General features: G+C 43.9%; 1 protein-coding gene across 7 annotated transcripts in view; it reads left to right on the top strand.

Annotated features, from left to right (window-relative positions):
- The window catches only part of PDZD2 (PDZ domain containing 2), a 243,302-nt gene that overhangs the window by 148,994 nt on the left and 70,220 nt on the right, over nt 1-24,088 (top strand). For 5 of the 7 annotated variants that reach the window (XM_072134271.1, XM_072134254.1, XM_072134300.1 and 2 more), the window contains 11 exons: nt 5,809-5,923; nt 6,147-6,295; nt 8,813-8,932; nt 10,579-10,693; nt 13,239-13,312; nt 14,623-14,842; nt 14,946-15,063; nt 17,001-17,133; nt 21,190-21,271; nt 22,145-22,248; nt 23,222-23,393. In XM_072134271.1, the coding sequence (XP_071990372.1) occupies nt 5,809-5,923; nt 6,147-6,295; nt 8,813-8,932; nt 10,579-10,693; nt 13,239-13,312; nt 14,623-14,842; nt 14,946-15,063; nt 17,001-17,133; nt 21,190-21,271; nt 22,145-22,248; nt 23,222-23,393 (1,402 nt within the window). The remainder of the gene's footprint in view (nt 1-5,808; nt 5,924-6,146; nt 6,296-8,812; nt 8,933-10,578; nt 10,694-13,238; nt 13,313-14,622; nt 14,843-14,945; nt 15,064-17,000; nt 17,134-21,189; nt 21,272-22,144; nt 22,249-23,221; nt 23,394-24,088) is intronic. The other 2 variants (XM_072134274.1, XM_072134263.1) reach the window with 2 other exon arrangements.

Genomic DNA, 24,088 nt, shown 5'->3' with positions numbered 1-24,088 from the left:
AATTAAGTAAATTGGCGTTCGGTGGCGTATCTGCGTGCATATTTCTGGGCCTCTTTGTAGGTTGTCGAAATTTCACGTGTCCCCTCTTGCCCTCCGATGTGTCTGTCTAGACATCTATATGACTATAATGACCTGAACAGGGACTGTATGAGGGAGATCCATTGTGTTCTATTAGATACTCCATAAATGTATCTTGTAAATAAATCCTGTGGGTGGAAAATTTTTGGATATTTTTGTTAGACACATAATATTTTTGTCTGAATAGGCACATTAGGGGAGGCTCCTGCTGCAGATGGTAACAGATACACACCTGTTCTCCTGCCCGGTGGCCCCTCAGTACCTGTGGTGACATCACGTTTATTGAGCAGTTGTCCCTTGGAATATGAGGCCAATGATTGGTTCACCGTTCGGTACACAAAGAGTGTGATGTTAAAAGTTGGGAATGACAGTATTTGGAACAGGCCCCTGGCCCTCTTCTTTAAAGTACATCTCCGATGTTATAATGATTTTAACCAAATTGTCATACAGTATGTTATTCCCCTTCTTGCAGCAAACAGAATGAACCCTCCACCCCTGCTCCACCATTTTCTTTCCACAGTTATGACATTTTCTTTTCTGAAGCTACTTGTCAGAAATCTTCCTTAGCAGCAGTGAAGTGGGTGGAGACTAACCTCTTCCTGTTGTTGCCCTGAAGCTTAGTCAAATGTAAGGTGTCCACAGTTCCCATGATGACTTGTGTTTTCTCACTAAGTAAATTAGCAGTAATTCCAGTGAGATTTCTACAAATAAATCCACTGACCACCGAATAGGACTGTATAGTGTCTAGCCTGGAAGCTTTCATCACATGGAGTAACATGCAGTATGTAATAAGTAGTAGAAACCAGCAGTGAAACGGTTACATGAAGTATATAGTCTGCTCCGTATGTGCTGTAAGGCTTCTCTGATGTGCAGAATGTTTTGGGTGGGCAGTAGGTGGGGTAGGGTTACAGAAGAGTGTGTGACAAGCATAAGGTGCAGAGAGTGAGAGAGACAGAGAAAGTTCTGCAAAATCACAGACTGGGATGGAGGGACCGATAGAAGACTTCTGCATCCACCGCATTGAACACACTAGGCTACACACAGAGAACACTGTCACATCACATCCCCTCCTCCCACCAGAGTGAGCAGGGAGCAGCAGTACCTCCCCTCTGTGAAACCATGTCTCTAAAAAAAAACTGCAGCTACTGCAGTGCCAGGCTAAACCGAGGAGAATAGCAAAGAAACCGCTGCACATAGCTCATCCAGGTAACTGGCAAAGTTGTGAAAAAAAATTATTGGAATTCTGCTTTAAATATGGACCCACTTGGGTCTTTACAGCGATTGCCTCCTAAATAGCTTTTACAAACATTCGGATTTGCTTTGTGACAACCCCAATGTAATTAGTTGTTGCCCATTTTCCCAGAAGATAATTCGGAGAATCTGGAATAAAACATTGGAATTCAGAAACCAACAAGTAATGGGAGCGCTGCTTACAGGACCAGCTGTCGGCTGAATCATTCATACCGGCGCTGTCAGGTCAGTGACCACAGAGTTCTCACATCCCAGGCTGCACAGATGAGATGATGGACCTCCCCCCTCCCTTCTGGATACATCCTGACAACCGCCAGGGACAATGAAGTTCTTGGCACATTTTTAGGACAAGCTCAGAATGAAACAGGAAAAGAAGCTTCAAAATCCTGTGAATTGTTAATCCAAAAACGTGTCGGCCAACAAGACCTACAGGGTCACACGGAAGAGAAGAGACTGATCATCCACAGACCGGCGCTGGACACGGATGTTATTTACAGAAACAACGTGGCGTGAATCCTATCCCGAGCCGCCATTTATCATCTTCATCAGTTTCTCGTGTTTCATAACATTGGAGCTCAGACAATACATTCCAGTGCAGGAGGCTCTGCCAGAGACCGGCTGATCACATACAGATGGCCGGTGGGGTCCAACGTCTTGACTTGAGGGGGATTAACTCAATCATTTTAAAAGGATAAGTGAAAATCTATAATGAAAAATCAACATCTTCTTAGAAAGATATTCTGGAATTGTTATGGATTTTGAGTTTCCTGAATAAAATCTCTATTTTCCCCCCTGCAGATAATACTGGTAATCCTAAAATTTTTTACTTTCTCCATGGGGAAAAGTTTCATAAACTTTAAAATTTGTTATTATATATGATTAGTTTTACGTTTAGGGTTGGGCTGAGAGGAAAGTCGATGAGTCGTAGCTTCAGCCAATAGGAATAGAAAGAGCAGGAAGTGATGTCAGAGGGGGTGTGTCTTGGGTAACTCCAGCTGCAGCAGTAGTTGTTATTTCTATTTGTTACTATTTTCGGGCCGTGTATTTTTGTTGTTGCTTAGGGCATCTTTGCAGCTGTCTCTGTTGGTTTCCGAATTATTTTGGGTTTTTGCATTATTTAAGTATCCTATCTCTTAGGAGGACTTTTCACAAGGAGGGTTATTTTAAGGTGGACTGGAGAGGAGAAACACTCCCCAATATAACCTTAGGAGATGTTTTCCTGAAATCTGAGATTCACCCAAGGGTCATGGCTTCCATCATGGAAAGGTTACGGATGCATCTTATTTGTAACAATGTTAGCTCTTAATGTTGTGGAAGCGGGAAGAATGGGGTGCTCAGCACAAGCGCAGTAGCTCCCGTTGTGCAGTAGCTCCCGTTGCGCAGTAGCTCCCGTTGCGCAGTAGCTCCCGTTGCTCAGTATCTCCCATTGCACAGTGGCTCCCGCCGCTCAGCAGTTCCCGTTGCGCAGTGGGCAAAAGGAGCCACTGCGCAGATGTGTGGGTCTGTGCCAGAAGATTCTATATATGGCGGATACGCAGGGAGGCGTCGCTGCAGTGCTCCGTGGGCTGTGTCATAGCCATAGCTCCGGCTCGCAGGGGCTAGGGTAACACCTCTGGTAGCACTTGCACTTAATTTGCATATTTTAATAACTTTTTTTTTTAAGAAAAAGAAAACCCTGAGAAGCTGTTCGGTGTTGGGGTTCCGCTGGATCCTTTGATATATCTCCTTAATGTGCCCCCACAAAATACGCGTAAGCACCATACGAAGCTATTTTTGCATGTCTGTATAGCAGCCAAAAGTCTAATAGCTAAGTCTTGGAAACAGACTGCTTCTCCGTCTGAAATAGAGTTATTTACCCGCATTAAGGAGATTTATTCATTGGAAAAGATGACAGCTTCGCTTAATAACTCTATGGATGCCCTTCTGACGGTATGGGAGCCGTGGGACTCTTTTTGCACCCTTACAGGTTTATAGCCTCCTCGGGCTTCATTCTGGGCGGCACCAACTATTTAAGCTTGGTTTTCCTACCCCGAGATCCACTTAACCTTTTGTGTCTATTGTCGTGTCTACCCAAGTCTTGTTTCTATGTTTTATGTTATAAATTCTGAGTTATATAAATTTAGGTTATTTGTTGTCAGTTGATATTGTGCATTGGGAAAAAGCATGACGGATTGCAGAGTACCTAGGCGTAAGCCCACCTCCAAAGGTTGGTTTAGTATTGCCTGGTGGGTGAAAATTAAGGATAGGCTCTACTTGGGAATGAGATCCTTATTTGAGCGAATGAACCGCACTACACCATTTCATTGCTTAACCTGCTGGTATTATATATTGTACGCTGCTTTTGTCACCAGAATCAAATCTGTTATTGTACAAAGAGTGAAGACCACTGTATTATCATGCTTGTTGTCCCTGTTGTAAAGATTTAATATAAAAAAAAAATTCTTTTAATAAAAATTAAAGTTTAAAAGAAAAAGAAAACCCTGATTTCACAGAAAAAACACAAAGGCCCACATTTTATCAAAAACAGTGCAGTGTGTACTATGTGCAGTTACCTGTTTATAGTGCAGAGGGCGCCAGATTCATGAATTGTGGCGCACGTTCTTCATGAATCTGGCGCGCACTGCTCCAACCTTTTTTTTGGTGCACCTTTACCATTGGGCCTACAACACACCTCTGCCGGACTCTGCATGGTAAATGTGTTGCATGGCACCGGCACACCCCTTTTGGTGCAGAGACTTCTTAAATACTTGTACAAGCAGTTTGCACATGAAAAAGGGAAAAGTACGAAAAAAAAAAGCGTTACCGGGGCTTAAGTAAATGTGGCCTAAGGCCTCAATCCCACTGACCTATGGAATCTGCCACTAGAGCTACTAGTGGCAGGTAGTTCCCAAATGGTAGATTTCCTTTAAGTACCTACCTATAGTGGCCGAAAAATGGAAAGCTATGGTGTCCAAGACTTAATTATGGGTAAGGAGTGAAGGTCTCCCATGTGGTCCAAACCCACAGAAGAAGCGTACCATCAACTGCTGAAGATGTTAGAGTTTGGTGTCTTCAGAGATCTTGTCCATGTTTGGTTTGGTCAAATCGGGATCTGCCTAATTTTCATCTGGTGGCTCTAATATTATGGCAGATCTTTATATATGTTTGGTATTATATGAAGTATCTTGCTCTGTAGGTCTCCATATAGTGAAGCATAATCCTCTAGATACCTTAGGTTAGGCGCCCAAGGGTGTTACCAATACTAATATCCTTCCCAGTCCCATGAATTGGGGAGAATTTGTTAGACTTTTTTTTTTTTTTTCAGTGGAAAACTTTAGTAATTTCAGACTTAAAGATATGACCATATGCTTCCGAGCAGAAAATCGAGAAATTGCTGGCTGTGCCACAGACCAATAAAATCCAGGTTCTGCCTATAAACGGGAAAATGATAAAAACATGACCTGATATTCATTCTACAGAGGGATCTAGTGGTCTTTATCCTCTACATTCCGACATAAGAAGCAGCTGTAGCTTGGATACATCTTGGGCTTCTAATAATGAGGGAACACATGCCAGGATGGCCGGATCGGCACCAGCACCTGCTCACTAGTAGTGCAGTGCCTAATGTGAATGGGACAGCCGTGCATTGTCCAATACAGTACAAGTCCAGGTACAACATTGTGTGAAATATCAGCCATTGGGATCTCAGTCTTCTCTTTTCAGTCTATTCCTTACTCACATTTCTTAAAACTTTGGCCCACCCCTTTAAAGGTAGCACATCGCCGCCCCAGCCATTCTAATCTGCTGGCAGCATGTTGCGGAGAAATCTACTCCCGATTTAAAAAATATCTTTCTTATTTTTGTCCATTATGCCATTTTTGAGAAATTCCCATTTTAATCCGTATGCTAATGAGGTATTTAGTGTGTCTTGGTTAAAACCTTAGCACTGATATTCTTGGCTGGACCACTCTCATCGACATCAGAGAACCAGTTGGTTTGTCTAGAGACAATCATTGGACATTGGATAGAGGAAGGTGGTTCTGACAGGAAAAGCAGCAGTCTGGGCGCTGAGGGCACACTTGGGTGCACCAACTGTCTCATTAGCATATGGATTAATCTGGGAATATTTTAGAAACCTTAGTGCTAATATTCTTGCCTGGACCACTATCGTCTACATCAGATAACCAGTTGGTTTGTCTTGAGAAAATCATTGGACATTGGATAGAGGAAGGTGGTCCTGGCAGGAATAGCAGCACTCTGGGTGCTGAGGACACACCTGGGTGCACCAACTGTCTCATTAGCATATGGATTCATCTGGGAATATCTTAAAAATAGAGAATTACCGGTAATAAAGATAAGTTTAAAATCTCTGAGCATTTCCCTACCACATGCTGTTAGTGGATTATAACACTTGGAATACCCCCTTTAATTTCCTTGTGTAAATGATCGTTTTATAGAAAAGCTACAATCTATAGAATAATTATCTTCTTCCCCTTTAAGGTGACAGAGACGGACAGCTTTGAGGTACAAGATGCTTCGCTGGATGATACCAAGGGCCTCTGCAGGAGTCCAACATTAGGGAACAGTCTACTCAAGTACCGCAGCAGATCACAAGGTATGTGGTGTATTATACGGTATTATTATGTGTAGTATACTATTATATGCTAGTGTTATGTATTATTATATGTATCTGTGGTTATGGTATTCTGCTATTGTACACTTTGTTTTTTTTTTTGTGTGATTTCACAAAGATAAAACTGAATTTTTTTACAATATGTTCTATATTAAAAGAACAAGTGCAAATATAAAGAGGCTAATAAAAAGTTGTGTCCCGGCAGGGAGCGGCAGCCGCCTGGAATCGGTGGGTGAAGACGATGAGCTGGCGGTGGCTAACGGAGACTCCTATATGGATAAGGATCACAAAATCCTACGTGGTGGTCGGAAACATTCTTTACCTCAGCAGCTGGACGCAACCGGATCCCGACAGGTGAGAAGCCCATAGTCGTCTATAGGTTATAGTTATAGGTTCTTGGCCTATTAGTCATACAGTATATAGCCCCCTGTGCCTGTTATATCTCATATTTACACGCTGCTGTCTTACATACTATCCATACACAAGGAAACGAATCCCCGTTTTAGGATAGTAGGTGGAGACTTGCAAATTGCTCCTTTCTGCCCCTAGTGGCCAACTATGAGTTCTAAATTGGTTAAAGTTACAGATTTACTGATGGTAGATGTTTCAAACTTACTTGCGTGTCCTATCTGTCAGGGGATGATCTCGCTTTTATGAAGTCCTAGGACATCAGCGTTGTTCTAAAAAAAGACTTTATTAAGATGTTTTAATGAGCCGGAGGCGCTCAGAGCTATGTCACCGGAGCGTCTGTAGGCTCCGCCTCCTGCAAAAATATTCACGCCCCCCTCAGTGTCCATGGTGCCTGCCCCACCCACCCATCTTAAATTCATCGGATCGGTAAATCTGATAATAGATGTCCTTTAAGCTTAACAATTATCAGTGTATCCAGATCCGTAACATTGGCTCAGTGGGGTAACTAGGTAAAAGGATTAATGTCCCAAAATAACTCCAAAATTTGACGGGATTTCTCTGTTTGAAAGTAACAAAACTTTGGAAATACTCCATGTTCCGGTCCATGAATGAAAGTCAGAGAAAATGAGAATTTTCTTCTACATGTTTATTTTAACTTAACAATGCTCTGCTTGTTTGTCTTTGCATCTTTGTGTAAACCATCCTGACTACGACTACGCCAACGTAAGTTGTTAGTTATTTAAGAATTTAGACGCGCTTCTAAAACCTAATGCAGGTTATAAGGGGTTACAGTTCCGGATAAATATTAGGTTCATTTCACACAAAATGTTGTTGTATGTGGCGTGTCTGATCATTTTTAATTATAGGCACCTTCCCCAGTCTTAAAGGGGTTGTCTGGAGAACGAAAAAGAAACATTAGTGCATTTTTCCCCCAAAACAGCGCCACACCTGCACGTGGTTTATTCTGGAATTGCAACTCCGCTCCTTTCATCTCTATGCAGCTGAGTTGATATTACGGCATAGACCATGGTCAGGTGTGGCGATGTTTTTGGAATAAGGCAGCCATGGTTTTCAAACTCTGGACAACCCCTTTAAGTTACATGAGAATGTTTGTTTGTTTTTTTACGTTGAGAGGCCCTTTAAATCTCTTAATACTGAATTGCGGCCACCGTCACGTCCTCCGGCTCTCCTCCTTCTTTTATATATTCCAATGGGTTTTTTTTTCCTGCATAGGTTGTGGAAATGTGTTGTCGTACTTATAATTATTAGTTGCTGAGTGTACTTGGTATTGGCGATAGTAAAAGGGGTATGCCAAGATTGTTTTACATTGGATATGTGATCAATATCGGATTGACACCCCCAATTAGCAGCTGTTTAAAGGCGTTAGTAGAATGATGGCTGCCGTCTCTTGACTGCACAGTGCCATATATTGTATAGTGGCTATTCTTGGTACTGCAGCTTAGTCACATTCACAGGCCATGTGATCACTGGATGTGATGTCACAGGAGGGTGACCCAGAAGCTCCATTGCAGAAAGCTAGTGGCACCAGACCTCGATAATCTTATATTGATCACTTAAATGTATCCAAAATATATCCTGGAATATCCCTATTAAAATGCATTCAGCCTCAATAGTTATCAAAATGTAGAATAATCACCAGAATCTTTTTTTTGACGGGGGTGTGCACGGTTTTCTCTAGAATAAAATATGCTTAAAGGAAATCTGCCATCACAATCCATCCTGATAAACCAGGGACATTACTCCTAGATCCGGGCACCGGGACTGTGGTAATCTTCTTATATGTGTTATCCATGGCCTCCTGCCTTCTAAAATCAACTGTACAGCTGCACTAGCCGTTACACTGGGCAGAAGCACTTCCCCCCTCACACTGTGTTAGATTACAGCAGGGGGAAAGTGCTGAGGGAGCAGGGGGGAGTGGGAGCCCTTCAGGCTCATTAGCATAATTAGAAAAGTTGAAGTTAATATTAGAAGGAAGGAGGCCATGGATAATAAATATAAGAAGATACCACAGTCTCAGTGTCTGGATCTATGAGTAATGTCCCTGGTTTATCAGGATAGAGTTTGATGGTAGATTTCCTTTGAAAATAATTAAAAACATTTTTTTTTTTGGTGGGGGGGGGGGGGGTTCACAAATTCCCCAACTGCTCAGGTTCCCTGCAGGTCTTTAATTCCTGTTATATGTTAACACACACAGGAAGTACATGAGATGACACTCAGCCAATCACCGACCGCAGTGATGCGCCCCCTCGGCCTTTGATTTGCCAAGCTAAAGCTCCACCCATTTCCTGTACTTTAGACACCGTTTAGTAAAGACCCAATTCCAGTAATAACTTGTAACGGAGACTAGGACATAGTGTTTGGGAATAAAATATGAAAATTTGACACATTTTTATTATTTGTTTTAATAATGTGAATGTTTTTTTTCATTTTCCCCTCCAGGAATACGCTATTGTTAAAAAGACGGCGAGATCTTTAAGCACGGCGCAGGTGGAGTCCCCCTGGAGGCTCGCTCAGCCATCTATCATCTCTAATATCGTCTTAATGAAAGGACAGGGGAAGGTAATCCGTCCTGCGGGAATTGCTGTCTTATTTCGAGGATCATGTCATATGTTACTAATGGAGCATTGACGTCCCCCCAAAATCAGGAGTCCGATCCCCCGAAGCATGGAGCAGCCGCGTGTTCTTATCCGCCTCCCTGACTTATGCATCTCATAACCCCTGAACCTGCCATGATTGTGACGCTTGGCCCGAGCTTCCCAAGTAACGAGGCCAATGTTATTTATGGCGCTACACTGCGCCACTTAGCCAAAATGTTGGAATGCGCCATTGTCTCCGAAATAATAGGAGGTTGGGAATGATGGCGTCTGGTAATAGTTACAAAAAATCAGTAAATATTCTGTAATTCACAGCTTTTGGATATTTTACAGCAGGAAGCTGCAGACACTAAGATGTAGGACGAGTATCCGAGCCCTGAACAGTCAATGGTCCGGGCCTATAATAGCCCCCAGTGATGTCACCTACCCCCTGTCTTGGGGCTTAGGAACGGAGTTTTGATTAATTAATAAATTCTGTAATAAAGCCAAAAAAAAAAATTGATAAGGGGATAATATGATCACTGCGGACCTTTAAAAAGGGAACCTGTCAGCAGGTGTGACCATGCAGATTGCAGCCAGTGTTAGGTATTGTCCCTGGTCTAATCAGAACTTTTTCTAATCATCCTAGTAGCTGCAGGACTGTGAAAAAATATAAATTCGTATTCAAGGATTGTAGCATTTCAAAGTTCACTGGAGGTGTGTCCTTACACTGCTGTTCTCTTAGCTCTCTGCATACAGTGTTGTGTAATGTCCCAGTGTTGTGTATTGTCCCTGGAGAGATGAGTCATCACACTTTTCTTTATGTTGTTAGTAGCAGCAGGACTGTGAAATTTGGATTTATATTCCAGGATTGTAGCTTCTCTGCATGCGCTGGGGTCGTGTTCTCACACTGCTGAAATGTCACTGGCGAAATGTATCATCATATGTTTGTGTATATGATTAGTAGCAGCAGGACTGTGAGATAAGCATTTTATATTCCAGGATTGAAGCTTCTCCAAGTGCACTGTGAGGGGGTTTCCAGATCTCTCTGCGGCCGGTGTTATTTTTGGAGAGATGTACAATCAGACTTTTCTGTTTTGTTGTTAGTAGCAGGAGGATGGTGAAATATGGATTTATGTTCCAGGATTGTAGCTTCTCCAAATGCACTGGAGGTGTGTCCTCACACTGCTGTGCTCTTAGTTCACTGCATTAACTGCTTTATAACTCCTCCCCTCTAATATAAATGAATGCAGTAATATCCAACCAGAATCCTTCAACCACTATAGAGTTGAGCAGAAACTCTAACGTTCCCCTGCTGACTCGGTGCATATGCCCGATGATCCATTAGGTCTTAGAAGGTCATCTACATGTTTCAACATTGGAAACAATGATGCCAGTAGCAGGGCACATGACTTTGGAGAACACTGATTGGCTGCTGTGGTCACATGCCTGCTGCTTATAATCTAGGACCATGGAGGGTATCTGTGCTGGATCGGCAAAGGAAGTTTTTTTACGATTTTAGAGCATTTTATGGATATATTTTTATTAAAAGGGATCATCCATGTAAACTACCGTGATTATTTTTCTTTTGTATTGCCATAGAATATACTAATGCCTCTTTGTTATCACCAGGGTCTTGGGTTCAGCATTGTTGGGGGTCAGGATTCAGCCAGAGGTCGCATGGGGATCTTCGTGAAAACAATCTTCTCGAACGGAGCCGCAGCTGCTGATGGGAGACTTAAAGAAGGTACAGTAAGATCGGGAAAACGGGTGTGAATACAGGCAGTCCCCGAGTAACGTACAAGATAGGGTCCAGAGGTTTGTTCTTAAGTTGAATTTGTATGTAAGTCGAAACTGTCTATTTTATAATTGTAGATCCAGACAAAAAAATTTTGGCCCCAGTGACAATTGGATTTTAAACATTTTTTGCTGTAATGGGACCAAGGATTATCAATAAAAGGGTGTCCTTAATTGGGGACTGTCTTTACTTATGTATTTTTGGTCATTATTACACTCATAGAGACCTACCTACTGATGGTATGTGGTCTGTTTTCCTATCAAATCCTTTGTCCTTGTGGTCGGCAATACACCCGTTATTAACAGGATCATTTTTTTCAAGATCTACAATAGATGCAATAGGAATAGTAGTTTTCCTCATGGTGAAATCAGGCAATGCATCCTGGGAAAAATAAAAAATTTGCAAAGTGATGCCGCCCGCCCCTGGTGTTTCTTCTCGGCCTAATTAAAGGGCCACCACCATCAGAAAGGACACATTTTTTTTTTTTTGTACTCGATATTTACTCAGGTTACATACAAGATAGGTTCCATAGGTTTGTTCTTAAGTTGAATTTGTATGTAAGTCGAAACTGTATATTTTATAATATTTTTGCCCCAGTGACGATTGGAGTTTCAAAATTTTTGGCTTTATTACAGAAACCTTACAGCTGATCATTGCAGCCTGGGACTAAAGTAACATCCAGAGAGGTCACCAGGGGTCACAGGGGGCAGAGGGGTACGTCTGTAACTAGGAGCCGTCTGCAAGTCGGGTGTCCTTAATTGGGGACCATCTGTGTGTGTATATATATATATATATACAGGCGGTCTACTACTTAAGGACACCCGACCCCTAGTTAAAGATGGACCCCTCTGCCCCCTGTGACCTCTGGTGACCTCTCTGGATGTTACTATAGTCCCAGACTGCAATGATCAGCTGTAAGGTGTCTGTAATGAAGCTTTATTGATAATCCTTGGTCCAATTACAGCAAAAAATGTTGAAACTCCAATTGTCACTGGGGCAAAAAAATTTTTTTGTCTGGAACTGCAATTATTAAATATACAGTTTCGACTTACATACAAATTCAACTTAAGAACAAACCTATCTTGTACGTAACTCGGTGACTACCTGTATATATAATATATTCTATTTGATTTCCTAATGTGGGTGCTGAATTAAAAAACCAAACACAAACTGTTTTCGGAAGAAAAGGTCTTCCCATCTCGACTCTCGTTATTGTCCGTCATCTCTATGGAAATTTATTCCGTACAAGTGATTTTGGTGCTAGAAAGTCTAAAGTCTAAATCGCGGGTGTCAAAGCCTCAAAGCTAAATAAAAAAATAAAAAAATGATAAAAATGTGAAATGTTTGGTGCGGGATGGCCTTGGGGCTCCTCTGTACCACCAGCCTGCTGACAGTCTCCAGTACGTGACTAGTGGTCCCTGACCTACATAATCGCTGTATGTTTTCCAGCTGAGGACTTCATGCTCATCTGTCCCTTCTCATCTTATCAGAGGAGCAAATGTTTAATGTTTTTGGTGTATTATGCAGCATGGAGCATGTGACCTAGATATGGAAGAAGTTCAGCCGACACGTTGCGGCACTCACCCCCGCACTTTATAGCACATGCACGGAGATGGAGTCATTTGTGTACAGTGCAATATTCAGTCATCAATAATGTAGTGGAGCCGACTACTGTACTGTAAGGAATCTCACATGGAATTACTTAACCCCTGAAAAGAAGTTTCTAGTGACCGGGAATTTTTAGCATTTGTATCTTTACTATGACACCAGCAGCATGTTTCTAGGTGATACAGAACTGAAGATAGGGATGTCTGAACAGCCTCTAAATTTGACTCCTCTCATAAAAAATATGACTCTTCACTGCTCATTGTCACAAGACTTTGGAGGAGATTTTATAGCTAAATCGGTGAGATTTCACATAAAAGAGGGGATTCTAGAAGGGACTTCATACCCTATGGGGCAGATTTACTTACCCGGTCCATTCGAGATCCAGCAGCGCGTTCTCTGCGGTGGATTCGGGTCCGGGCCGGGATTCTTTAAGGCAGTTCCTCCGACGTCCACCAGGTGTCGCTGCTGCGCTGAAGTCCGCCGGAGTTCACAATCCGTTGCTGGGTACAGGTAAGCGCGTGTCCAGCGACACTTTTTAAAAAATTTTCCGAATCCGTCAGGTTTTCGTTTGGCCACGCCCCCGATTTCCGTCGTGTGCATGCCGGCGCCGATGCATCACAATCCGATCACGTGCGGCAAAAACCCGGGACAATTCAGGGAAAATCGGTGCAAAACGGAAAAATTTGGGTAACACGCCGTAAAAACGCGATTCGGGCCCTTAGTAAATGACCCCCGATGTGTCCACAATGAGGGTTTTTTTCTGCACCATAATATACCCTAATTGCTGTCTCCTTTAAGGGATTAATTTTACTCTCTATTCTTCTTTATCATAATACCATGCAATGTTCTTGCTTTTTTGTTTTTTTTGTTTTTTTTTGCTAATTAGGAGATGAAATCCTAGAAGTCAATGGAGAGTCGTTACAAGGACTGACGCACCAGGAGGCTATTCACACTTTTAAGGTATTGTACTACACATCCTACATGAGCTCTAAGGTGTGACCCTACACCAAATAGGCCCCCCGTGTCCCGGCCCCCCCAGTGCAGTCCTCCTGTGTGTAGAGATTGGGTTTATCTTGACCATTTCCGCGCTCCTGACGGATGTGTCCCACTGATACGACTTGTAGACGATTATAGTGACGGAAAACACGCCGCCATCTGTACCCGATACAGCCAGGTCGTGTCTTATAGGGCTCCAGATAACGATTAAGTAAAGTCAACAATGGCCAAGCTTAATCGTCCTCTCCATATGGACGAGTCTTGGTGCGGTTCTGATGTGTTACATACACGGGTCTGGAACAGCATCCCCCATGCCATATCAAATTTCCCCCGGAACCTTTGTGTATGTTGTTAGTTACTGTGAAATATGCATTTATATTCTAGGATTGTAGCTTCTCCAAGTGCACTGTGGTCTTGTCCTCACACTGCTGTGCTCTGTCCTCTCTGTAGCCAGTGTTAGATATTGTCCCTGGAGAGATGTGTAATCATATCTTTGTGTGTGTTGTTAGTAGTTGCAGAATTGTGGCATATGGATTTATTTTCCAGAATTGTAGCTTCTTCAAGTACTTCGGGGGCGTGCCCTCACACTGCTGTGCTCTGTGCTCTCTGTAGCCAGTGTTAGATATTGTCCCTGGAGAGATATGTAATCATACCTTTGTGTATGTTGTTAGAAGCAGTAGGACTGGGATATGTGGATTTATATTCCATGATTGTACTGGGGGGGTGTCCTCACACTTCTGTGCTCTGTGCTCTCTGCAGCCAGTGTTAGGCATTGCCCCTGGAGAGATGTGTAATCCTACCATTGTTTATTTTGTTAGTAGGTGCAGGACTGTAACATATGAATTTATTTTCCATAATTGTAGCTTCTTCAAGTGCATCGGTGGCGTGTCCTCACACTGCTGGGCTCTGTGCATTGAACGCCAGCCACACCAGAATCTCTCATCAGCTCTGATTTGAATCCTGTGGTGTTTAACCAGATGCCTGCGAATGGGGCTTTGGAGGAGTTGAATGTGAAGAGCCAAGAGCACAGCAGTGTGAGGAAACGCCTGAAGTGCACTTGGAGAAGCTCTTCCTGAAATCTGAACATAATTTTTATAGTCCTGCTGCAAGTGGGTATAACCAGCTTTCCAATTTTTCATCTGCTGACAGATTCCCTTTAGAAGCATAGAAAACGATGTTCTCGATATGTTAGAATATTTTATTGCAAATTCATAAATTGAAAGTTTTAAAAAAAAAATTCTATAATTTTTTTTTTTTTTTTTAAATTCAACCAGCAACTCAGGAAAGGTGTCATAACATTGACGGTCCGTACCCGACTGCGCAGCCCCAGCCTGACGCCGTGCGCCACCCCGTTATTAATGAGTCGCTCCAGCTCTCCGAACTCAAATCTCAGCGCTGCTGTGTCTGTGATTGGCTCGGAAGATGGGGACTCCGCATCCCGGAAAGGTCCCGGCCCCAAAGACAGGATCGTTATGGAGGTGACGCTTAACAAAGGTAACACAGTGACCAGAATCAGCTGGGTGCACCCCCCCGGTTTATGGGTGTTGTAGGCACCTGTTCACACAGGTATTCATACCCTACATGTTTATCCTTGCAGAGCTCTTTGTGGGTCTAGGTATTGGTGTCTGCTGCCTTACGCTTGAAAACAGCTCTCCAGGGATTTATATCCACAGCCTGGCCCCCGGATCTGTCTCCAAGATGGATGGAAGATTAAGGTACACACAGATACTGATGTGGTGTTTTAAAGGGAGTCTATCCCTTTTAGGTCCTCCAAGTTCTATCATCTGTTGGCAGCGTGTTGTAGAGAAATGCAGTGTGATTCCAACAATATCTTTTTTTTATTTCTGCCCATTATCTCGTCTTCAAGATATTCCCATTTGAATCCGTATGCTAATGAGGCAGTTGGTGCACCCAGCCTGCGTCCATGACAAGTCTAGCGCTGCCATTTCTGCAGTAACCGCTTTCCTCTTTGTTACACAATTCTTCTCTGACAGAGAAGGGGAGTGTTTGAGGCAGAATTTGCAGAGCTAGTGGCGTTAAGGACACCATCCGGGTGCACCAACTGCCTCATTTGCATATGGATTCTAATGGGGATTTCTCAGAAAAAACTACATAATTGACAGAAATGATATAGGTATTTTTGAAATTGTAGTGCATTTCTACACACATGCTACCAGTAGATTATAACGCTTGGGGAAGGTGGTCGCCTCCCTTTAAGGAGGGTCACTAAACCTGAAATACAGATCTTATGATGTAAATCTGAAATGACTGAAAACAAAGAGTCAAAAGTTACTTTAAAGGGGCAGTTTGGTTATTCACTTATCCAATGGCGAGGATACAACTTTGAGATTAGTGGTCTGATTACTAGGGCCTCCATTAATGAGAGCAAGGGACTGTAGTAGATCAGTAAGTCACCTCCTATCATGTATAGTGGATAACGTGAAATAGCTAGAATATCCCTTTAAGGGAAATCTACCATCAAATTCCATTGTGATAAACCAGGGACATTACTCATAGATTCAGGCACCGGGACTGTGGAAATCTTCTTATACTTGTTATCCACGGCCTCCTTCTTTCTACAATCAACTTTTAAAATTATGCAAATGAACCTGTTAAGTGGCTTTACAGACTGTTACACTGTCTCTTCCAAGTTCTTACTGTGCTAAGGGAGTGTGGGGTGGGGGGGCGGCATTGTGTAGAGCCACAACATGGAGGAGCTAGGGTAACCCCCCCCCCAGGCTTATCAGCATAATTTTAAAAGTAGATTTTAGAAGGAAGGAGGCCATGGATAACAAATATAAGAAGATACCACAGTCCCAGTGCCTGGATCTATGAGTAATGTCCTTGGTTTATCAGGATGGATTGTGATGGTCGATTTTGTTTAAATCAAAGTAAATAAAGTTTCTCAGCAAACTTTTTACAAAAAGTTTATGAGCTCCTATAGTTCCAGTGGGGGAAACTTTTGAGTGTCCACATTAAAGGGAATGTCTGACTTATTTTATGATTACTAATTCCACTTCTCAGAGCTTTTACATCCAGACAATTGGTCATTAGTTTATGTACATTTCTGGTTGTGTGAATTAGTAGTTCGGAGACGTTTGATGTCGTCCTCCTCACATAAGCCACTAAGTTCCTCTCACTTTCCTTGGAAGCCGCTTCCCGGGTCGGAGGAGGCGCAGTCAGCAGTTCTCGTCTATGGAATGTCTTCCCGGGCCATGTGGTTTTCATAAAGAGGGAAATCCTTTTAGGCGGGTCGGGAGATTTATACTCATTCCAGATGTGCGGCTATAATGACAGCGCTCACAGTGAAGCGTTAGAAGCCATCCGCCATGTTTCCTGCTCCCCCCTAGTGCTGTTATAGGAGTTTATTGATTTAAAGGGAGTGTCTCATCAGAGCCCCTGTCTATATTCCCTATTGAATGCATAGTCCTAGACTAGAAAAACAAGTCTACTTTCTTCCAAGAACAGCGCCACCCCGGTTTTCAGGATATGGATGGTGTTGCAGCTCCGCTCCATTTGCTGCAATACCACATACAACCTGTGGACAGTTGTGGTGCTATGTCTGGGGAAAAAAAGCAATGTGAGAGCTGCTCCGATCCTGCAGAAATGATTATTATCTATTTAATTACTATTATTCTATTTTTCTATTTAGCCGAGGTGATCAGATACTAGAAGCAGACTCCGTGAGTCTCCGTCATGCAGCGTTGAGCGAGGCGTACGCTATACTGAGTGAATGTGGGCCGGGTCCTGTAAGCCTGATTATCAGCCGACACCCGAACCCGAAGGTAAGGATCGATTATACAAAGGGTTATGTGCTACACGTCCCCCGACCCTCTCTCCTGTATGGTATGGTCCATAAATTACTTTATTTTCCTAAGCCATCATTGAATGTAAAAATAGAAGATATCCTGTCTACAAGTGCATGTCCTCACTGGGAGCTTGTCCTCACACTGCAGTGCTCTTAGCTCTCTGCAGCCACTCCTTGATATTGGCCCAGGAGAGACCTGTAATCATACCTTTGTGTAGGTTGTAAGTAGCAGCAGGTCTGTGAAATATGGATTTCTAGTCTGGGATTGTAGCTACTCAAAGTGTTTTGGTGGAATGTCCTCACACTGCTGTGCCCTCAGCTCTATGTAGCCAGTGTTTGGTATTATTCCCCGAAAGTTGTGTATTCATACATTCTGTGTATGTTGTTAGTAGCAGCATGGCTTCCATATATTGGATTTAGAGTCCAGGAATGTAGCTCCTCACACTGCTTTGCTCTTGGCTCTCTGCAGCCAGTCTTAGGTATTGTCCATGCAGTGATGTGTTATCAGATCTACTATACAACCCCTCACTTTTGCATGGAGTGACCAATGGGGTATCCAGCAGCCTGTTAAGTCAAGCTGCGAGGAAGGGTTGTGAAGCAGCTCCAATGTAGAGAGCTAAGAGCGCAGCAGTGTGAGGACACATCTCAAGTGCAATTCTGGAATGCAAATCGATGTTTCACAGCCCTGATCCTCTTTAACTTCATCACTGCTTGTGATTCTAGGAAATTAATCCTTTAATAAAAGGCCACGGAATTAAGAATGTTCTCTGGAGTGCCGAGGTTTCTTCTTTAAAGGAAACCTACCACCACGGATCTACCTATAAAGGTAGATCGGAGTTAGGTGCCTCTATTGGACGTGAGGATAGAACTTTAATGGGCTAATCTTCATGTCCCCGCAATCTTTTAATAACTTTTATATCCCTAATATGCAGATTTACTAAAGAGGCTACTGGGGCATGGAGTAGCCGGAGCTGAGGCTACACGGCGCAGATACTCAACGCCCCAGTAGCCTTGTTGACCCTCCTACCAGATGTCTTCGGCACGCAGCTCCTCGTAACTGCGCCCTTGTCTGCGAAGCTTGCCGTCTGTGCATGCATAGAAGCTTCGGAGCAGTGAATGTGCAGCCGCGGACCTGCTGTTCTGCGCATGCGAAGACATCTGGTAGGAGGGTCAAAGAGGCTTGGTTTTCCCACCAAGCAAGTTGGGCCCATCCACAGGATAGGGCCTACCTTATTGATCGGTGGGGGTGTTAGTGATGAGACCCCCACAGATCACGAGAGCAGGGGGTCCGACTTCGTCCCAGATACCTCCGTTGGACCCCTCGTCGCTCCGCAAGATTAATGGAGTAGAGGGCGGCACATGTCCGCTCTGCTCAATTCATCTCTATGGAGCAGATGGAGGTCGCCGAGCTGAGACCCCCACCGATCAGCAAGCTAGACTCTATCCTGTGGGAAAACCCCTATAATGTAATATACCAGGACCTGTGCGGTGATGTTCTTCCAGGTGTATTCTTGTTTTTTTAGTCTCTCTGCCAAAAAATATGGAAACAATTTTCCCCAGAGTGAAACCTATCCCCCTGTTCAGCGCAGGACGTGCCTCAATAAACCCCAACATAATCAGGATGGAAACCTGAGCCGGACCTTCCCATAAATGTAATCATCACTAATAGTGGAGCCTCCATATGTGTCCACAGAAGACTTCGTCACTTCTGATATTCTTCAGTCACTGTCTACATCTCGGCGTGTGGATGGGGAGCCGACTGCTGGGGCCCCCATCTATTACAAGAAGGGGTGGGGTCCCTAATTATTTAGACCCCATATCAGTGGGTGTCTGACGCCTACTCCCTGCACTTAACATCCTCCATCCTGATAAAGTGAATTGTCAGATGTCTATGGAGACGTTTCTAGTCAATGACAGCAAGCAGAGATCAAAATGGTATAACTGTCCAATCTATTATGATCATGTTTTGGACACGTCCTGCTTAGTGCTGTTACATAACCCTGGATCGGATCAGGTGGCGGGATCGGTCTTGTACCCCTCCGGTTGTGGTCAGGTCTCTCTTCTAGTAGGCTGGACGTGTTCCCTCCCTCCAGTAACAGAAGCTTCTCATTACTTGCGTCTTTCCTGTAAACGTCCACATTAAAGGCGTCTAACCGCGAGATGCGATGTGGAGAATGAGATGATGGTGTCCCCAGAGCCGCCCGATTTATGACTTTATGACTTGGGTTACTGACTACGACCTTCTGATGTGTTTCTGTCGGGAGGACACAACGGAAAGAGTCTCTGTTATTGTAAAACACGAGAACTCTGAGACAACAGGCGTCTATATTACAACTTAGTGTCGTCTGTGATGAGTTGTAGATCTGTAACCCTCAACCTGAGAGGTTAGCGGACTTCTAAGATCCGGGTTGTGGTGGTATAGACCATAGCCATGAGGTAAGGAGATCCGGGCCACCAATATTACAGTGGTTAAGAATCCAAAAAGTGGTAGTCATCCTATGGAGCCTATGCCTGGCGTGGTGTTCTAGAGCGGGAATATCCTTAAAGTTTCTGTAGGATTATCATCTGATCTATAGAGTTTGACACATGGGACCATCAGTGACCACCATAGCAGGTGCCCACCAGTTCTTCATTTGAATGGATCAAGGAAGCCCCAAACTCAACCAGGCCTCTGGTCAAGTCTATGAGATCTAGGTGCTTGCAGTCAACCATTCTCATGACCACCAACCGGCCGGTCAAACCCCCAACAATCACGTGCTTCTACTAGTACATGGTGGGAAATCAATTTGAAGCCACCAGAGGGTCCCCTTCCTTTCGGTAATTGTAGTGACCAGCCTCACATGTCCCTCTTATGTCCGTACACACTTGGATTTTGACATTTAGAACTAAGCGACAACGTTCTTCTTGGAAATGTTGAGAAATGTCTCTAAATACATTGATCAGTTTGGAAGAGAAGCGTAGTGTGGAGTTCTTCACCTATAGACCTCTTTATAAGATCTGAACTTGTCCATGACACTTTTGACTCCATAGATATACTGCTTCTATCTGACGGATCTTGTAGACACATCTCAGGATGGATCAGATGTACAGACATATAGCAGGCCATTCTGTAATAACCGCTGCTCCCCATTCCCTGACTGCGCCTCTAAATAATAATAGAATAAAGATGCAGCAGCCACATCTTCCCAGCCTCTCCAGCGCCTGCATGTCATATATCTGCTACTCATTCTCCACTAATATATAAAAAAGTATTTGTACAGGATCAATAAGAACCACATGGTCCCCACCCTATCCGTGCTCGCACTGCGCTGCTTTCATTCATATGTAGTTTTTCCAATGCTTAGCAGATGATGATATCCAGGGAGACTACACTTCATTTCCGTTCAGCAGCCATTCATTATGTGCACGGAGATAGATTCATCTCATTGCAATTTATGGTCCAGAATCCTTCTGTTTGCTTTGAAGCAGAATAGTAGAATAGTGAGTGCAGCTACAGGATAGGTAATGCCATGTATGTACACAGTGACTGCACCAGCAGCAGAATAGTGAGTGCAGCTCTGGAGTATAATACAGGATGTAACTCAGGATCAGTACAGGATAAGTAATGTCATGTATGTACACAGTGACTGCACCAGCACCAGAATAGTGAGTGCAGCTCTGCAGTATAATACAGGATGTAACTCAGGATCAGTACAGGATAAGTAATGTCATGTATGTACACAGTGACTGCACCAGCAGCAGAATAGTGAGTGCAGCTCTGGAGTATAATACAGGGTGTAACTCAGGATCAGTACAGGATAAGTAATGTCATGTATGTACACAGTGACTGCACCAGCAGCAGAATAGTGAGTGCAGCTCTGGAGTAGAATATGGGATGTACTTTTTTCTCCTCTTTGCTCTTGTGTATGTGCAGCCTCTGTCCTGGGAGGAATGTGCTGCCGCTAGGATTATGGATAGAACTGAGTGGGATGAAGGGCAACGCCGACCCTTGTGAGTTGCACTCGCACAACTTAATGTCTTCTTATCTTTAAAGATGTCTGAGCAAGAAATGGATGAAGCAATCTCTCGGACCACCCATCGGGAGAGCAGGGACCCCGGGAGCTCCCATGTCGCAGGTAAGTCCATAATATCCTAATCAGCTTACTTTACCACTAGGCGGAGAACATGTAGGGGTCTTCAGTGTCGCCCCTAATATTACAGTGTCAGTATTAAATCCCTAACACTACATGAACATGTCTGCTCCTCCAAGGTGAGGGACACATGTTAAAGGGAATCTGTCAGCAGCTTTGTATGTTGTAAGTAGTAGCAGGATGTTGAAAAATGTATCTATATACCAGTATTGCAGTGCAGTTGTGGGCAGGAGATATTGTCACACTGCTGTGCTCTTAGCTCTCTGCACTGAGCTAATCCAGCAATGTGTGGACAAGACCTAATACACTTGGAGAATCTAAAATCCAGGAAAGTAAATCCATATTTCACAGTCCTGCTGCTACCAACAACATACATACAAGTATGAATACAAATCTCTTCAGAGACAATGCCGAGCACAGTGCACAGCAGTGTGAGCACACACCCCAGTGCACTTGTAGAAACTACAATCCTGGAACATAAATCCTACAGTCCTGCTGCTACTAACTACATACACAAAGGTACGATTACCCATCTCTGCAGGGAGAGTACCTGACACTGGCTACAGAGAGCACAGAGCACAGCAGTGTGATACATAAGGCATGCTTAGACAGATCTGAAAGCACAATATATAACGCTGGTTGCAGACTACATGGTCACATTTGCTGACAGGTTCCCTTTCAAGGGATAGTTGATGTGTATCCTCAACAAAAGGCTTTCTAGAGGACAGAACCTCATTAAGATCTAATTAACCTCCTGTAGAATTTCTTATAAACTGCTACATGAAATAATATGATAACTGAGTTCTCTGTATCCAGTGCTGTCCTCTGTCATCTTCTCGTCTCAATATGAATCCTCAGGTCTCCATTCCAAGAGCCCCTCTCCAACCGTGAAACCCAAGCAAGGGGATGGACATGCGCCTCTAAGCTGGACCATGAAGCGTTTCTTGGAGCCGGCCAGTCGGGTGAGAGCAAAGATTATCCCCACAGATAAGGCTACAGAGCCCCCAGCACAGACCTTTTATAGATAACACCGAATCCACTATTCACAATAGGTGATGAATAGAGTCTTATGTTTTCCCTTTGCTGCACATTGACCACTGATCCACATGTTAGGCTGACACTTCCTGTTCTGTTGAGATCATAGCCAGGCAGTGATCTCTTTATCAGTGATCTCTTTTATGTTAATGGCAGGTAACATCTCTATATAGATAACACAGAATCCGTAATTTACAATTTGCGGTTAATACATTCCTATTCCTCTCTTCGTACTTATGAGTAAGCCTCACAATAGGCTGACACTTCCTGTCCTGTTGAGATCACAGCCAAGCAATCATCTCTTTGTCATCTTTTTATGTCAATGATGGGTAACACCTCTATGTAAAAAACACAGAATTCATTATTTTCAATAGCTGATGAACACAGGCAAACTACCCCACACGACTGTCACAATACACTGATACTTCCTGTTCTTTTGAAATCACTGCCCAGCAGTGATCTCATTGTCATCACCAGCAGGATTACAATGGCAGGTAACACCCATATGTAGTGAAGACAGACTCTATTATTCTAAGTATGTGATAAATACAGTCGTTCTCCTTCCCCTCCCTCCATGCTGACCACATGCTGAGACAAAGAATATTTCCTGTTCTGTAGAGATCACTTTTCAGTAAGCATCCAGTCATCATCACAATCAGGATTACAATGCAGGTCACATCCATACATAGTAAAGATAGACTCTATCATTCTCAGTATGTGATGGATACAGTCCTACTCCTTCCCCTCTTATCATGATGAGCACTGAGCCAAACAGTATTTCCTGTTCTGTAGAGATCACTTCTGACTTACAATAGCAAAGATAAGATGGTCATCCCCATACACAATATATGATATTGACTATTGATTCTGTCTCCTGACCCGGTGTCTGCTTCTTCCTAGCAGGGCTCGGTCAGTTCTGAGGGGGAGCTGTCGCAGTACTTTTCGCAGGATGCCCCAAGCCAGTCCTCCTTGTCTGACACGGTGGTGACTGGTTCTAGTGATGAGGATCAGCTGCGGGCGCGGAGTGCGAGCAACTCAATGGAGGAGAACAGTGCGCCTTTCATCACTGCCAGTAAGATTTCCTTCATCCGCTGAACAGGCTTTGTCTATGAGCTGATAAATATGTCCTGCCCTACTTACCCATAGTGCACCTGGCATCCGGGCCCTGAAGGGTGTGCGCAACACCTGGACCAGGGATACAAGACTCTCACTGTTCCTGATTTGCTTTATCTGTATCTGTGAACCATAGTAACATCAAAGTAACATGAAGTAATGATACGTCCAGGATATCACCATCTTTACTGCCACTGCATCCACTATACAGGTCCTGCGCTGCATCCACTATACAGGTCCTGTGCTGCATCCACTATACAGGTCCAGCGCTGCATCCACTATACAGGTCCAGCACTGCATCCGCTATACAGGTCCAGCGCTGCATCCACTATACAGGTCCTGTGCTGCATCCACTATACAGGTCCAGCGCTGCATCCACTATACAGGTCCAGCACTGCATCCGCTATACAGGTCCAGCGCTGCATCCACTATACAGGTCCAGCGCTGCATCCACTATACAGGTCCTGCGCTGCATCCACTATACAGGTCCAGCGCTGCATCCACTATACAGGTCCAGCGCTGCATCCACTATACAGGTCCAGCACTGCATCCGCTATACAGGTCCAGCGCTGCATCCGCTATACAGGTCCAGCGCTGCATCCACTATACAGGTCCAGCTCTGCATCCACTATACAGGTCCAGCTCTGCATCCGC

The sequence above is a fragment of the Engystomops pustulosus genome, chromosome 1 (genome assembly GCF_040894005.1).
Source record: "Engystomops pustulosus chromosome 1, aEngPut4.maternal, whole genome shotgun sequence".
Lineage (NCBI taxonomy): Eukaryota > Metazoa > Chordata > Amphibia > Anura > Leptodactylidae > Engystomops > Engystomops pustulosus.
This window is presented reverse-complemented; position numbering and strand designations above follow the sequence as displayed.